This window comes from Neofelis nebulosa, chromosome 18 (genome assembly GCF_028018385.1).
Source record: "Neofelis nebulosa isolate mNeoNeb1 chromosome 18, mNeoNeb1.pri, whole genome shotgun sequence".
Lineage (NCBI taxonomy): Eukaryota > Metazoa > Chordata > Mammalia > Carnivora > Felidae > Neofelis > Neofelis nebulosa.
In genome coordinates, this window is record NC_080799.1 from 16,436,281 (window position 1) to 16,453,796 (window position 17,516).

Genomic DNA, 17,516 nt, shown 5'->3' on the forward strand with positions numbered 1-17,516 from the left:
ATGCTTTCACATTTGGAGCATAAATGTTTACAATTGATAGGTCTTCTTGGTGGATAGACCCATTAATTATGATATAATGCCCTTCTTCATCTCATGTTACAATCTTTTTTTTTTTAATTTTTTTTAACGTTTATTTATTTTTGAGACAGAGATAGAGAGAGCATGAACGGGGGAGGGGCAGAGAGAGGGAGACACAGAATCGGAAGCAGGCTCCAGGCACTGAGCCATCAGCCCAGAGCCCGACGCAGGGCTCGAACTCACGGACCGCGAGATCGTGACCTGAGCTAAAGTCGGACACTTAACTGACTGAGCCACCCAGGCGCCCCTAATCTTTTTTTTTAAACGTTTATTTATTTTTGAGACAGAGACAGAGCATGAACGGGGGAGGGGAAGAGAGAGAAGGAGACACAGAATCTGAAACAGGCTCCAGGCTCTGAGCCATCAGCCCAGAGCCTGACGTGGGGCTCGAACTCACAGACCGTGAGATCGTGACCTGAGCTGAAGGCAGACGCTTAACCGACTGAGCCACCCAGGCACCCCTCATGTTACAGTCTTTGTTTTAAAATCTAGATTGCCTGATATAAGTATGGCCACTCCAGATTTCTTTTGTTGACCATTAGCATGATAGATGGTTCTCCATCCCCTTATTTTCAATCTGAAGCTGTTTTTAGGTCTAACATGGGTATCTTGTAAACAGCATATAGATGGATATTGTTTTCTTATCCATTCTGTTACCCTATGTCTTTTGATTGGAGCATTGAGTCCATTGACATTTAGAGTGAGTACTGAAAGATATTAATTTATACCATTATTTTGCCTGTAGAGTTGATGTTCCTGGTGGTATTCTCTGGTCATTTCTAGTATTTGCTGCTTTTGGTAATTTTTTTTTTCATTTTTTTCTCCCCTCAGAGAGTCCCCCTTAAAATTTCTGGCCAGGCTGGTTTAATGGTCACAAACTCTAATTTTTGTTTGTCTGGGAAAATTTTTATCTCTCCTTCTATTTTGAATGACAGCCTTGCTGGATAAAGAATGCTTGGCTGCATGTTTTTCTGATTCAGCACATCAAATATATACTGCCACTCCTTTCTGGCCTGCCAAGTTTCTGTGGATAGGTCTGCTGCAAACCTGATATGTCTTCCCTTGTAGGTTAAGGACTTTTTTTCCCCTGCTGCTTTCATGATTCTCTCCTTGCCTGAGTATTTTGTGAATTTGACTATGACATGCCTTGTTGATGGTCAGTTTTTGTTGAATCTAATGGGAGTTCTCTGTGCTTCCTGGATTTTCATGTGTATGTCTTTCCCTAAGTTAAAAAGTTTTCTGCTATGATTTGCTCATGTAAACCTTCTACCCCTATTTCTCTCTCTTCATCTTCTGGAGCCCTTATGAGTCTGATGTTACTCATTTTTAATGAGTCACTGAGATCTCTAATTCTTATTTCATTCTCATTTGCATTAGTCTCCCTCTTTTTTTCTGTTTCAGTATTCTCCATAAGTTTGTCCTCTGTATTGCTGATTCGCTCCTTTGTTTCATCCATCCTTGCCACTGTGGTGTGCATTCGAGATTACAGCTCAGTTATAGCAGTATAATTTTATTTTCATCCTGACTAGATTTTACTTTTTTTTTTTTTCCACAGAAAGGGATTCTAGTCTGTTTTCAACCCCAGATAGTATTTTTATTATCGTGATTCTAAACTCTGTTTCAGACATCTTGCTTGCATGTGTGTTGATGAAGTCCCTGGCTGTCATTTATTCCTGTTCTTTCTTTTGGGGTAAATTTCTTCCTTTCATCATTTTGAAGGAAAAAAGGAATTAATAAATTAAAAAAAATTAAAATTAAAATTAAAAAATTAAAAACAACACAAAGAAATCAAATAAAGGATGATAGATCCTACGTATGTTTTGGTCTTGTTGAAAAATACTTGATAGATCAGAGAAAAAAGGGGAAAAAAAGAAAAGAAAAAAGAGGACAAAAAAAGGAAATAGGTTGAAATTTTGAAAAAATGGATACAATAAAATAAATAAAGTGAAATGATGGAAGTAAAATAGAATTTAAAAAATTTACAAAAAGGTAAAAAATATAGTAGGAAAAAATTAAAAGTCTTTTTAAAAATATGGAAAATAAAAATAGTGTCTCTTTCTATATACAAGAATAAGAAAGAAAAAAAGAAAAAGAAATTGAATAGATGGACCAGTGAACAGAATCAAGTACAATTGAAATTATATCCGGTTTTCCCTAGAGGATAAACTATGAAGCACTTTATAGTCTGTAAACTAAGCAGGTGGAGAGACTTCTGTTCCTCAAGAGGGCAGTTGGCCCAGTTGTGCAGGGCTTAATGTAATGGCTCCGTTCTCCACTAGATGGCGTTGCTTAGCTTACTGGGGTGGATTGTTGTGGCACTTGTGGGTGTGTATGTGAATATGCCAGAGGGTGAAAATGGAGTCATCCAGCTACCCAGTGTCTCTTACCAGAACTCTGTGCTCTCCCCAACCTGCAATCAAGCACGTCTCCTTTGTCTCTGTCTTCCATCCACCACCTGCTTCTACACTGTCTGTGACAAAGCCATCAGGCTGCCAGGTGGCACCTCCATCCTGAGTTTTATCTCAATGGGTCTGTTTCCCAACCCCTCACTTCTGAGGGACTGCAGCTTTGACTCACTCTGACCCTCTGGGGGAGGGTCTTGCTGAGCAATGGCCAGGTGCTGGTCTGTCCCCAGGAATGTTCATGAGCCTGTGCCACTGCCTCTGCCCAGCAACTGTGGCCAGGTGCCAGCCCGCCCCAGAATAAGTTCATGTGATCATGTAGCAACAGTGTTTCAAGGATTATGGCAAATCACAACACACATCTGGCACCAGACTTCACCCTTAATGTCCTTGCTCCAACACCAGCAAATGTGGCCATTCTTTGGGTCCACTGGGACCTTTTTCTTTGTGGAAGCCGCACTGCTGCAAATGTCCTCCCAGCAGGGAACTGCCTCTCCCTGTGTGGCCCAAGGACTCCTTGGACCTCTCTTTCTGCTCCTAGGGATTTGTCTTTCCCCCCAGAGCACCACCAGGTATCGACCTGCAGAGTATCAGACTCTGTGCTCCCCCTGTTTATAGAGTCTTAATGGAATTTAAACCCTCTATTTTCTCCTTTCTCCCTTTTTTTTCAGTCCCTTGTGGCTGTTTCCACTCTCCCTTTTTCTCTCCAGCTACTTTCCAGGTGTGCTTTGCCCATACTTTCCTCCTGCCCCCCATTTTCATCTCTCCACAAGCAAAAACAGCTCCCTGCTCTCTGCAGCTTTTCTCTACCCCAGTTCACCTCTCTGCGCCACATACCTGCTGAGTTCTATGGTTCAGGTTGTGCATATTGTTGTGTTAATCTTCAAATCAGTTTTCTAGGTGTGCAAGGTTTAGTGTTGATCTGGCTGCATTTAAGAGATGAGAGACAAAAAAAAAAAACCTTCCATGCTCTTCTGCTGTCTTGGCCCCTCCCTTGTAGTTTTCTTCTTTAGTGGAGTCTTTATTTGATTTTGGTATCAGGCTAATGCTGGCCTCAGAGAATGAGTTTGGAGGTTTTCCTTTCTATTATATTTTTGGAATAGTTCGAGAAGAATAGGTACTAACTCTTTAAATGTTTGGTAGAATTCTCCTGGGAACCCATTTGGCCCTGAAGTTTAGTTTGTTGGGAGTTTTCTGATTACTGTTGCAATTTCTTTGCTGGTTATATGTCTGTTTAAATTTTCTATTCTTTTCTGTTTCAGTGGTGGTAGATTATATGTTTCTAGTAATTTATACATTTCTTCCAGGTTGTCCAATTTGTTGGCATATAATGTTTCATAGTATTCTCTGATTATTGTATTTATGTGGTGTTGGTTGTTATTTCTTCCTTTTCATTTGTGATTTTATTTGGGTCCTTTCTCTTTTCTTTATGATAGGTCTGGCTAGGGGTTTATCAATTTTATTAAATTTTTCAATGAACCAGCTCCTGGTTTCATTGATCTGTTTAAAATTTTTTTAGTTTGTATATCATTTATTTTTGTTCTAATCTTTAGTATTTCCCTACTTCTGGCTTTAGGATTCATTTGTTGTCCTTTGGCTAGCTCCTTTAGGTGTAAGGTTTGGTTGTTTATTTGAGATTTTTCTTGCTTCTTAAGGTAGCCTTATATTGCCATATACTTTCCTCTTAGGACTGCTTTTGCTGCATCCCAAAATTTTGGACCATGGTGTTTTCATTTTCATTTGTTTCCATGTATTTCTTTCTTTACTCTTTGATTTCCTGTTTCATCCATTCATTATTTAGTAGCATGTTGTTTATCCTCCATGTATTTGGGCTCTTTCCAGATTTTTTTTGTTGGGTTGACTTCACATTTTATAGTGTTGTGTTCAGAAAAGATGCAATGTATGATTTCAATGTTTTTGTATTTGTTGAGGCCTGATTTCTGACCTAATATGTGACCTATTCTGGAGAATGTTCCATGTTCACTTGACAAGAATGTATATCCTGCTATTTTAAAATGGCATGTTCTGAATATATCTGTGAAGTCCATCTGGTCCAGTGTGTCATTCAAAGCCATTGTTTCCTTATTGATTTTCTGTTTACATGATCTGTCCATTGGTAAGTGGAGTGTTTAAGTCCGCTATGATTTTGGTATTACTATTGATTAGTTCCTTTATGTTTATTACACATATATATTTGAGTGTTACCATGTCAGGTGCATAAATATTTATAATTGTTATATCTTCTTGTTGGATTATACCTTTTATGATTATATAGTGCCCTTTCTTGTGTCTTGTTACAGTATGTTTTAAAATCTAGTGTGTCCAATGTAAGTATTACTACTCTGACTTTCTTTTGACATCCATCTGCATGATAAATATTTCTTTCTCCCCTCATTTTCAGTCTGCAGGTGACTTTAGGTATAAAATGAATCTCTTGTAGGCAGCATATAGATGAGTCTTTTTTTTTTTTTTAAATACACTCTCACACTCTATGTCTCTTGATTGGAGCATTTAATCCATTTACTTTCAAAGTAATTATTGATAGATAAGTATTTAGTGCCATTTTATTACTTGTCATTGTGTCTGGAGATTTTTTTCTGACCCTTTCTTGTCTTTTCCACCTTTTATGATCCATTCTTCGCTGCGGATTTTACCCATTCAGCACTTTGAATGTATCATGCCACTCCCTTCTGGCTTGTAAAGTTTCTGCTGGAAAATTTCCTGCTAGTCTTATGGACTTTTTCTTGTTAGTTACTGTTTTCTTTTGTCTTGCTTCTTTAAATTTGTTCTTTATCATTGTATTTTGCCAATTTAATTACAATAGGTTTTGGTTCTGGTCTGGTTTTGTTGATTTTGATGACAGTTCTCTGTGCCTCTTTGATCTGGAGAGGTGTATTTTTTCCCCCACATTAGGGGAGCTTTCAACTATTATTTCTTCAAATAAATTTTCTGCCTCCCTTTGTCTCTTCTGCTTTTGGAATTCCTATACTGTGGATGTTATTATGTTTGGTGGAGTCACTGAGTTTCCTGAGTGTATTCTCCTTTTGCATAATTCTTTTTCTCTCTTTTGTTCAGCTTGGTTACTTTCCATTACTCTATCTTCTAGGTCACTAATTTGTTCCTCTGCTTCTTTCATCCTGCTGTTCATTCCATTAAGCATGTTTCTTATTTAGTTTATTGTGTCCTTTATTTCTTCTCTTTTTTCCTTATATCTTTGTTAAGAGTTTTACTCATGTATTGCACTCTTTTCTCAATTCCAGTGAATCCTCGTGATCATTACTTTAAATTCTCTATCAGGCATGTTCTTTTTATCTGTCCCACTTTGATTTTGCTGTTGCCTTGTCCTATTCTTTCAGTTGGGTAAATTTATTTGTCTCCTGATTTTGTCTGCCTCTCTGTGTCTGTTTGTGTGTGTTAAGAATGTCAGTTATGTCTTCTGCTCTTGAAAGTAGTGACTTTATGAAGAAGAGGTCCCGGAGTGGTTTGCTGTGCAGTGTCTCCTATGCACCAGAACCTGGTACTTCGGGAGAATTATCCTTTGTGTGTTGCTTACATCCTGCTTTTGTGTGTGAACAACTCTTCCTTTCAGTTCAGTCATCTGCACTGACTCTCTGCCTATTGTGGACTGTATTTATTCTCTGTGGCATTAGTGGGACCGAGACAGGGCAGCTCTTAAGGGTTCTGCCTGCTGGGGAACTTGGGGCTGGGGCGGCAGTTTTAGCAAATTTGCCTGGTGCCACTAGTCCTATGCTGGATCCCTCAAAGTGCTGGGGCATTGGGGGGCTGGGCATTAGGGTGGGAAGTTGTGTGAGACTGGGCACAGCATATGGTGATATTTGGACATGGCTTGGTCAGGTGTGCCGTGGTGGATGTGCACCCAGTAGCTGGGCAGGGCTTGTATGCAGCTTGACAAAATTTTCCCTGGGCCCAGGGCTGAGGCTAGCAGGCTTGGAGTGTGAGTGTCCTCAGGAGAACTTGTGGGCATGGCACATTGCTAGCAAGTTATTTAGCTAGTGTCTGTGCAGCCTGGCCACCTGCAGATGGCCCTATGTTTATGTTGGGGGCTGGGGAAGGCAAGTGGCACCTGCCATCTCCTTTGTCTTTGGTGAAGTCCCCTAACATGCTCTGAATAAATATAAACAGCTGTGTCTCCTGTTTGCCCCTGGTGTATAAATTGCCATTTTTTATGTTGCTTCTATGCACAGGCTGCTGTCTCTTTACAGGCAATGACACAGCTATCACTAGCCCTCTGGGCTCGCCCAGTGCTGAGCCAGCCAGCAGTTAAAGGTCCAGGTTCCAAGTTCCACTGGTTACACAAACTCAAGAATTCAACCCTTCTGGTTTTTAAAGCCGAACTTTATGGGGATTTGTCTTCCCTGTGTGAACTCCCTGGTGCAAGGGCCTATTTATCTACCCTTCTGCATATGCAGCTCCCTTCCTCCTGTGGGAAGTCTCCCTCCATCATTCTGGCCTGCCTAACCTTTCAGATGCAGCCTCTTCTCTGTATTTAGTTGTGGAGTTTGTTCTGCCAATCTTTGGATCACTCTCTGGTTTATTGACTTGGATGTAGATGATATCTATTTGTAAACATGGGATGTAGTGAGCTCAGGGTCCTCCTACTATGTCATCTTCCCAAGCTCCCCCATATTAGCTATTTACTAAGTGGTGAAAAGACAGACTATAGATGTTATTAATCTTTTATACTAATATGTTGAAATAACCTTTTTTTCCCCAGCTACCAACCTATAGTTGAATATGTAGATGCTCAATTTGAGGCCTATCTTCAAGAAGAATTGAAAATTAAACGTTCCTTCATTGACTACCATGATTCCCGTATACATGTGTGCCTTTACTTCATTTCACCTACAGGACATTCTTTGAAGTCCATTGATCTATTAACTATGAAGAACATTGACAATAAGGTGTGTTAGGTAAATCTATTAACCTGTCAGGATTTGATAATTATTTTATGATAATATATAATTTGAAGGTATTTGCATACAAGAATTTATTATTATTATTATTATTATTATTTTCAACGTTTTTTATTTATTTTTGGGACAGAGAGAGACAGAGCATGAACGGGGGAGGGGCAGAGAGAGAGGGAGACACAGAATCGGAAACAGGCTCCAGGCTCCGAGCCATCAGCCCAGAGCCTGATGCGGGGCTCGAACTCACGGACCGCGAGATCGTGACCTGGCTGAAGTCGGACACTTAACCGACTGCGTCACCCAGGCGCCCCAAGAATTTATTATTTTTTAATATGTTTAATATATTTAAAATATGTTTAAAATGTTAAAAGGGATAGCATTACAACATGCCACAAACTTAGTAGTTTAAACAACAGAAGTTAATTTTCTCACAGTAATGGAAAGTAGAAGTCCATGATGAAGATGCTGCCAACATTGTTTTCTTCTGCAATCTTTTTTATTGAGTGGTAGACCATCACCTTCCCACTGTATCTTCACATGATCTGTACTCTGTGCACGTATCTGATGTCTTTTTGTTGTATGTCTATGTTTCCTCTTCTTTTAAGGATACCAGTTACATTGTATTAGCCCCTATTCTAATGGCTTTATTTTAACTTAATCACCTTTTTCAAGATTCTCCAAATACAGTCTTGTTCTGAGATATTGGGTGTTAGGAACTCAACATATGCATTAAGGGAGGAATGATACATTCAGCCCATAATAGCATTTGATAAATTTCAACCTTAGTTTGCTTTACAGATAAATTTAATTAAGTATCTGTTAGGAAAATAAGATACAGGTTAAAAAATATTTTTAAAAAACTTACAGGTTTTTTTTGTGATTAAAGATCATACAGATTGTGGTAATTTGCCTGTATTTGTAAATTTGAATTTATTCTATTGTACTATAAAACAATCCCATTAACATTTACTTGACACCATTGATTGTGTGAAACATGAAGTTTTTATGATCCTGGCTAGTGATCCTATCAGAGGGATTCAGAATGCAATATGTTCATGTATATTTTTTCCAATAGAAGGTAAATATACATATGAAAGAAACTTCTATTTCATGAGATTCTTTTCTGTACTTTATGAAGTTGAAGAGAGAATAACTTTTAAAATTTGGTTTCTTTTTATCAAAGAAGGCCTGACTTTTGCTTCAAACTAGAAAGAAATTTTGTACCTAATCATATATGTCACCAAGTTGTTGGAAGAAGTTAGATTTTTACTTAAAATCAAGAGCTGACCTAATTTCTTTATTATTAGTGTATTCAATAGTCTGAGGCACAAAGTTTTATTTTTAATCTTATGGGTAACTGTTATCATCAAAGAATTTCCAGATATAGAAAATTGCTATTTTTTTCTGCAAGGACATTACATAAAGGGGTGGATAACCGTGCCTATGTGTCTGTTGTCTTCTAGGTTGCTCAGTTCCCTTCTGCAATAAGTGACTTTCATTCCTCAAATCTGAACACCTAACAAATTAACATGGAAAATTTCCACTTGTTATGTGTTAAGGATTTACTATCATTAGAGGATAGCTTTCTCAGCAGTATAATCCAAGATATTTATGTTAGACTTGAATCTATCTTAGTAGCTGTCTGCTTTTTACTGTGGAAACTATTATTTAAGTTTTGAAAGCTAGATAAAAATTTGAACATCAGTGTTATATTGAAGCCCTAGATTTGTACAAGGATTTTTTTAAAACGTATTTTGAAGAATCTAAAACAAAAGCAAAATACATAGAACTGATTCTTATGCATTCACACTATATCACAAGCCTTGACATTATGTAGCTATGATTTAATAAAATATCTTAGTTTAACAGTAATAAAACATATTTTAGAATTTTGCATATTTTTACTTTCTGCAAAGTTTAATTATTAAGATATAAATGCATGGAGACAGGAGGGATCATGTTGTAGAACTATGAAGAAAAGTTTATGAATAAAATTTCAACCTCAAATATGCAATATGGAAATAGTGCCTTTTTACAAAATATGAATGAAGAGTTTTGTGAGCAAGATATTACACAAATGTATACATACATTCAGCCTTTAGAGTATGGTAACAAAAAAAGTCTATTATTTTTACATGGTCTTTGGAAAACAGAAGCAAATATATCTGCAAAGACATGTAGGTAGATCAAGGATCTGTGAAAATGGGACATTGATTAAAATGAATTTATGAAGAAGGTGATGCAAATGAATGACAGGTAGATGGACAAAATAAATCTCATATATAGTGTGATGAAAGGTCTCTTCTGTCTTTTAGCACTCAATTTAATAAGAAATCAAATCGATAATGAGTTAATAGACTATTTCATTATACCACTTACATTTTACTAACTCCAAATGTGTTGAAAGTGTAAGAAAGTTTGAGAAAAAAAGTTTGAAACTTTTAAACCTGAATTCTGAGAAAAGATTCATCTTCAAAAGTACTGATGATTTTGGGAAGCAATTTTGTGATGAAGGTATGGTAGCCACTGATTATCTAGTTGTAAAAATTTATTGTCAGAGTGAGGTTTTGACTGTAAAAATTCCAAGATTAACAACAAATCCTCAATGGTGAGATTTTATTTGCTTCTTTATTTACAGGTGAACATTATACCATTGATTGCCAAAGCAGATACAATTTCTAAAAACGACTTACAGAAATTCAAGTGTAAAATAGTGAGTGAATTGGTTAGTAATGGCATCCAGATATATCAGTTCCCAACAGATGATGAAACTACTGCTCAGGTGAATTCCTCAATGAATGTAAGCTTCTAACTATTGAATATCATTTCTATTTTGTGTGGGAATAAAAATATAATTTATAAGTAACAATATTAGTAATAAATTGTCACTCATATCTGACAAAGAGACTTTAAATAAGGCATTTCCCCCCAAAATTTATTGTGGGAAACCTTGCCTTGTCTTCCCTTCCCCTCCCGTCTTCCCTTCCCCTCTCCTCCCTCTTTCCTTCCTTTCCCTTCTTTTCCCTTCCCTTCCCTTCCCTTTTTCTCTTCTCCCACCTGTCAGACCTCGCCACCAATGCTAAGCAACTACTAATCAACTCTCTATGTAGATTTTTTTGTTATGGAATTAGCATATGGATAAATTTAATAATATTTGGTCTCTTCGTGTACATATTGGTTATTAGTATATCTTCCCACGAGAAATGTTTGCTTATATCCTTTTTACAAGGATTGGAAAATGGAAAAAACATCCATTTTTTAATTGAGGTTTTGTCTTTTTTATCATTGAATTGTAAGTTTTTTTAATATATTCTGGATACAAGTTCCTTATGAGAAATATGGCTTGCAAGTACTTTCTTCCAAGCTGTTGGTCATTTCCTCATTTTCTTTTTGCTATCGTTTGAAACACAAAAGGTTTAATTTTGATGAAGTCCAATTTATCTATTTTTGTTATTGTTACTTGTATCTTTGGTGTCATATCTAAGAATATTTTGCAAAATCCAAGGTAATAAGTATTTACCTTCTTCTAAGAGTTTAAAAATTATGGTAAAATACACATAGCATGAAAATTACCATCTTAAATATTCTACACTGTACAGTGGAGTTGTATTATACATTCACATTTTTGTGCTCCCATCACCATTATCTATTTACAGAACCCTTTTCATCTTGTAAAACTGAAGCCCTGTATCTAAGAAACAGTAACTCCACATTACCCTTCCCTTTAGCCCCTGGAAACCACCATTGTACTTTCTATTTATAAATTTGACTACTCAAGTTACTTCCTGAAAGCACAATTATACAATATTTGTCCTTTAATGGATGTACAAATAACTCTTTGAATTACTTTGAATATATTCCAAGAAGTGGAATTGTTAGATTTTATGGTAATTATATGTTTAATTTTTTTTGAAAAACTGTCATACTGTTTTCATAGTGTCTGCACTATTTTTCATTATCAACTATAGTGTGCAAGTTTCTCTACATCCTAACCAATGCTTGTTATTTTCTATTTTTTTAAATAGCTAATCTTAATGGATATGAAGTGGCATCTCATTGTAGTTTTGATTTGAATTTTCCTAATGATTATGTATGTTAAGCATCTTTTATTGTGCTTTTGGTATTTGTATACTTTCAGTGGAGAAATATGTACATTTCCATTCTATTTAGTTGTCTAATTTGTTGGTGTTCAGTTGTTCATAATATTCATTTATAATTATTTTTATTTCTGAAATGTTGGTAGTAATGTGTCTCTTTCATTTCTGATTCTAATAATTTGAATCTCCTTTTTTACCTTGGTTGATAGAGCTAAAGTTTGGTCAATTTTGTTGTTTTTTCCCCCAAAGAACCCACTTTAAATTTCTTTGATTTTCCTATATTTTATTATTCCTTATGTCATTAATTCCCAATGTAACCAGTATTATTTTCTTCCTTCTGTCTGCTTTAGGTTTAGCTCTTTCTTCTTTTGTAAGTGTCTTAAAATGAATGGTTAATTTGTGGATTTGACATCTATCTTCTTTCTTTATAGGGATTTATGGCTATAAATTTCCATCTAGTCATTGCTTTGGCTACCTCACACAATTTTTTTAGTATTTTTATTGTATTTTATTATTATTTTTATTAAGTTTTTATTTTAATTTCAGCATATTTAACACATAATGTTATATTAGCTTCAGGTGTACAATATAGTGATTCAACAACTCCATTCATCATCCAGGGCTCATCAGGACAAGTGTACTCCTTCATCCCCATCGCCTATTTAACCCATCCACTACCCAACTCTCCTCTGGTAACCATCAGTTTGTTCTCTATAATTAAGAGTCTCCTTCTTGGTTTCTTCCTCCCTCCCTCTTTTTTCCCTTTGCTCATTTGTTTTGTTTCTTAAATTTCACATTAATGAAATCATATGGTATTTGTCTTTCTCTGATTTATTTCACTTCTCATTATACTCTCTAGCTCCATCCATGTTATTGCAAATGGCAAGATTTCATTCTTTTTTATGCCTGAAAATATTCCATTGTATATATGTATATATGTGTATATGTATATCTCTATCATTTACCTATCATCTATCTATTGTCTACATATCTATCACTTGCTCTTTATTCATCAATCGATGGACACTTGGGCTTCTTTCAAATCTTGACTATTGTAAACAATGCTGCTATAAACATTGGGGTGCATATATCTCTTTGAATTAGTATTTTAGTATTCCTTGAGTAAATACCTTGTAGTATGATTACTGATAAGTGTGATTAACTTTTTGAGGAACCTCCATACCATTTTCCACTGTGGTTGAATCACTGCATTCTCACCAAACAGTGCACAAGTATTCCTTTTTTTCCACATTCTTGCCAACACTTGTTTCTGACAGGTGTGAGATAATATACCATTGTAGTTTCGATTTGCACTTCCCTGATGAATGATGTTGAGCATTTTTTCATGTGTCTGTTGACTATCTGGGTGTTCTCTTTGGAGAAATGACTGTTCATATATTCTGTCCATTTTTAATTAGATTATTTGTTTTCTCGGGTGTTGAGTTTTATAAGTCCTTTATATAATTTGGATACTAACCCTTTAGCAGATATGTCATTTGCAAATATCTTCTCCAATTCTGTAGCTTGGCTTTTAGTTTTATTGTTTTCTTTCCTGTACAGAAGCTTTTTATTTTTTAATTTTTATTTTATTAAAAACTTGTTTTTAATGTTTATTTTTGAGAGAGAGAGAGAGAGAGAGAGAGAGAGAGAAAACGAGCAGGGGAAGGGCAGATAGAGGGAGACATATAATCTGAAGCAGTCTCCAGGGTTGAGTTGTCAGGGTAGAATCCCACGCAGGGCTCAAACTCACAGACTGCAAGATCATGACCTGAGCCAAAGTCAATAGCTTAATCGACTAAGCCATCCAGGTGCCCCTGCAGAAATTTTTTATTATGATGTAGTCCTACTAGATTATTTTTGCTTTTATTTCCCTTGCTTCAGAGGACATATCTAGACAAATGTTGCTATGGCCCATGTCAGAGAAATTATTGTCTATGCTGCCTTCTTGTTTTATGGTTTCAGGTCTCACGTTTAAATCTTTAGTCCATTTTGGGGCACCTGGGTGGCTCAGTTGGTTAAATGGCTGACTTCAGCTCAGGTCATAATCTCATGGTCCGTGATTTCGAGCCCTATGTTGGGCTCTGTGTTGACAGCTCGGAGCCTGGAGCCAGCTTTGGATTCTGTGTCTCCCTCTTTCTCTGCTCCTCTGCTGCTTGTGCTCCGTCAGTCTCTGTCTCTCAAAAAAATGTTTAAAACATTTTTTTAAATCTTTAGTCTATTTTGAATTTATTTTTATGCATGGTGTAAGAAAGTGGACCAGTATCATTCTTTTGCATATAGCTGTTCACTTTTCCAAACACCAGTTGCTGAAGAGACTATCGTTCCTTTTTGTGTGTGTGTGCTATTTATTTATAATTAAATTTTTATTTTATTTTATTTTTTTTTCAACGTTTTTTATTTATTTTTGGGACAGAGAGAGACAGAGCATGAACGGGGGAGGGGCAGAGAGAGAGGGAGACACAGAATCAGAAACAGGCTCCAGGCTCCAAGCCATCAGCCCAGAGCCTGACGCGGGGCTCGAACTCACGGACCGCGAGATCGTGACCTGGCTGAAGTTGGACGCTTAACTGACTGCGCCACCCAGGCGCCCCAAATTTTTATTTTAAATTTACATCCAAAGTAGTTAGCATATAGTGCAACAATGATTTCAGGAGTAGATTCCTTAGTGCTCCTCCATTTAGCCCATACCCCCTCCAGTAACCCTCTGTTTGTTTTCCATATTTAAGAGTCTCTTATGTTTTGTCCCCCTCCCTGTTTTTATACTGTTTTTGTTTCCCTTCCCTTATGTTCATCTGTTCTGTGTCTTAAAGTCCTCATATGAGTGAAGTCATAGATATTTTGCTAATTTTGCTTGGTATAATACCCTCCAGTTCCATCCATGTAGTTTCAAATGGCAAGAAATCATTCTTTTTGATTGCCAAGTAATACTCCATTGTGTGTGTGTGTGTGTGTGTGTGTGTATACATATATATCACATCTTCTTTATCCATTCATCTATCGATGGACATTTAGGCTCTTTGCATACTTTCGCTATTGTTGATAGTGCTGCTATAAACATGGGGGTGCATGTGTTCCTTTGAAACAGCACACCTGTATCCCTTAGATAAATACCTGGTAGTGCAATTGCTGGGTCGTAGGGTAGTTCTTTTTTCAGTTTTTTGAGGAACCTCCATACTGTTTTCCAGAGTGGCTGCACCAGCTTGCATTCCCACCAACAAGGCAAAAGAGATCCTCTTTCTCTGCATCCTTGCCAAATCTGTTGTTGCCTGAGTTGTTAATGTCAGCCATTCTGACAGGTTCCCTGATGATGAGTGACGTGGAGCATTTTCTTATGTGTTGGTTGGCCATCTGGATGTCTTCTTTGGAGAATTGAATATTCATGTCTTTTGCCCATTTCTTCAGTGGACCATTTGTTTTTTGGGTGTTGAATTTGAGAAGTTCTTTATAGATTTGGGATACTAACCCTTTAGCTGATACATTGTTTGCAAATATCTTCTCCCATTCTGTCAGTTGCCTTTTAGTTTTGCGGATTGTTTCCTTTGCTGTGCAGAAGCTTTTTATTTTCATGAGGTCCCAGTAGTTCATTTTTGCTTTTGTTTCCCTTGCCTCCGGAGATGTATTGACTAAGAAGTTGCTATTGCCAAGGTCAAAGAGGTTTTTGCCTGCTTTCTCCTCAAGGATTTTGATGGCTTCCAGTCTTACATTGAGGTCTTTCATCCATTTTGAGTTTATTTTTGTGTGTAGTGTGAGAAGGTGGTCCAGGTTCATTATTCTGTATGCCGCTGTCCAGTTTTCCCAGCACCACTTGCTGAAGAGACTGTCTTTATTCCATTGGATATTCCTTCCTGCTTTGTTAAAGATTAGTTGGCCATACGTTTGTGGGTTCATTTCTGGGTTCTCTATTCCATCCCATTGGTCTGAGTGTCTGTTCTTGTGCCAGTACCATACTGTCTTGATGATTACAGCTTTGTAGTATGGCTTGAAGTCCAGGATTGTGATGCCTCCTGCTTTGGTTTTCTTTCTTTTTTTTTTTTTTTTTAATTTTTTTTAACGTTTATCTATTTTTGAGACAGAGAGAGACAGAGCATGAACGGGGGAGGGTCAGAGAGAGGGAGACACAGAATCTGAAACAGGCTCCAGGCTCTGAGCTGTCAGCACAGAGCCCGACGCGGGGCCTGAACTCACGGACCGCGAGATCATGACCTGAGCCGAAGTCGGCGGCTCAACCGACTGAGCCACCCAGGCGCCCCTGGTTTTCTTTTTCAAGATTTCTTTGGCTATTCAGGGCCTTTTCTGGTTCCATACAAATTTTAGGATTATTTGTTCTAGCTCTGTGAAGAATGCTGGTGTTATTTTGATAGGGATTTCACTCAATATGTAGATTGCATTGAATATGTAGTATTGACATTTTAACAATATTTGTTCTTCCTATCCAGGAGCATGGAATCTTTTTCCATTTTTTTTTGTGTCTTCTTCATTTTCTTTCATAAGCTTTCTATAATTTTCAGTGTATAGATTTTTCACCTCTTTGGTTAGATATATTCCAAGGTATTTTATGGGTTTTTTTGTGCAACTGTAAATGGGATCGATTCCTTGATTTCTCTTTCTGTCGCTTCATTGTGGTGTATAGGAATGCAACTGATTTCTGTGCATTGATTTTATATCCTGAAACTTTGCTGAATTCATGAATCAGTTCTAGCAATTTTTTGGTAGAATCTTTTGGGCTTTCCATATAGAATATCATGTCATCTGCAAAGAGTGAAAGTTTTACCTCCTCCTGGCCAATTTGGATGCTTTTTTTTCTTCGTGTTGTCTGATTGCAGAGGTAAGACTTCCAATACTGTGTTGAATAACAGTGGTGAGAGTGGACATCCCTGTCTTGTTCCTGACCTTAGGGGAAAAGCTCTCAGTTTTTCCCCATTGAGGATGATATTAGTGTTGGGTCCCTCATCTATGGCTTTAATGGTCTTGAGGTATGATATGTCTAGTCCTACTTTCTTGAGGGTTTTTATCAAGAAAGGATGCTGTATTTTGTCAAATGCTTTCTATGCATCTATTGAGAGGATCCTATGGTTCTTGTCCTTTATTTTATTTTTATTTTTATTTATTTATATAAATATATTTTTATTTATTTATTTATATAAATATAAATATTATTTATATTTATATTTATTTTTATTTTACTTATATTTATTGATGTGATGAATCATGTTAATTGTTTTGAGGATATTGAACCATCCCTGCATCCCAGGTATAAATCCCACTTAGTCATGGTGAATAATTTTTTTAATGTATTTTTGGATCCAGTTGGCTCCTCTTGTTGAGGATTTTTGCATCCATGTTCATCAGGGAAATTGGTCTATAGTTCTCCTTTTTAGTGGGGTCTCTGTCTGGTATTGGAATCAAGGTAATGCTTGTTTCATAGAATGACTTTGGAAGTTTTCCTTCCATTTCTATTTTTTGGAACAGCTTCAAGAAAATAGGTGCTAACTCTTCCTTAAATGTTTGGTAGAATTCCCCTGGAAAGCCATCTGGCCCTGGACTCTTGATTTTTGGAAGATTTTGATTACTAATTTGATTTCCTTACTGGTTATGGGTCTTTTCAAATTTTCTACTTCCTCTGTCAGTTTAGGTAGTGTATATATTTCTATGAATTTGTCCATTTCTTCTATATTGCCCATTTTATTGGCATATAATTGCTCATAATATTCTCTTATTATTGTTTTTATTTCTGTTGTTTTGGTTGTGATCTCTCCTCTTTCATTCTTGATTTTGTTTATTTGGGTCCTTTCCTTTTTGTTTTTGATCAAACTGGCTAGTGGTTGATCAATTTTGTTAATTCTTTCAAAGAACCAGCTTCTGGTTTCATTAATCTGTTCTACTGTTTTTGTTTTGATAGCATTAATTTCTGCTCTAATCTTTATAGTTTCCTGTCTCCTGCTGGTTTAGGCTTTTATTTGCTGTTCTTTTTCCAGTTTTTTGAGTCATAAGGTTAGGTTGTGTATCTG

General features: G+C 36.6%; 1 protein-coding gene across 1 annotated transcript in view; it reads left to right on the forward strand.

Annotated features, from left to right (window-relative positions):
* The window catches only part of SEPTIN14 (septin 14), a 100,909-nt gene that overhangs the window by 30,073 nt on the left and 53,320 nt on the right, over window positions 1-17,516 (forward strand). Inside the window, exons 5-6 of the mRNA XM_058710700.1 lie at window positions 7,216-7,402; window positions 10,050-10,211. Of these exons, the coding sequence (XP_058566683.1) occupies window positions 7,216-7,402; window positions 10,050-10,211 (349 nt within the window). The remainder of the gene's footprint in view (window positions 1-7,215; window positions 7,403-10,049; window positions 10,212-17,516) is intronic.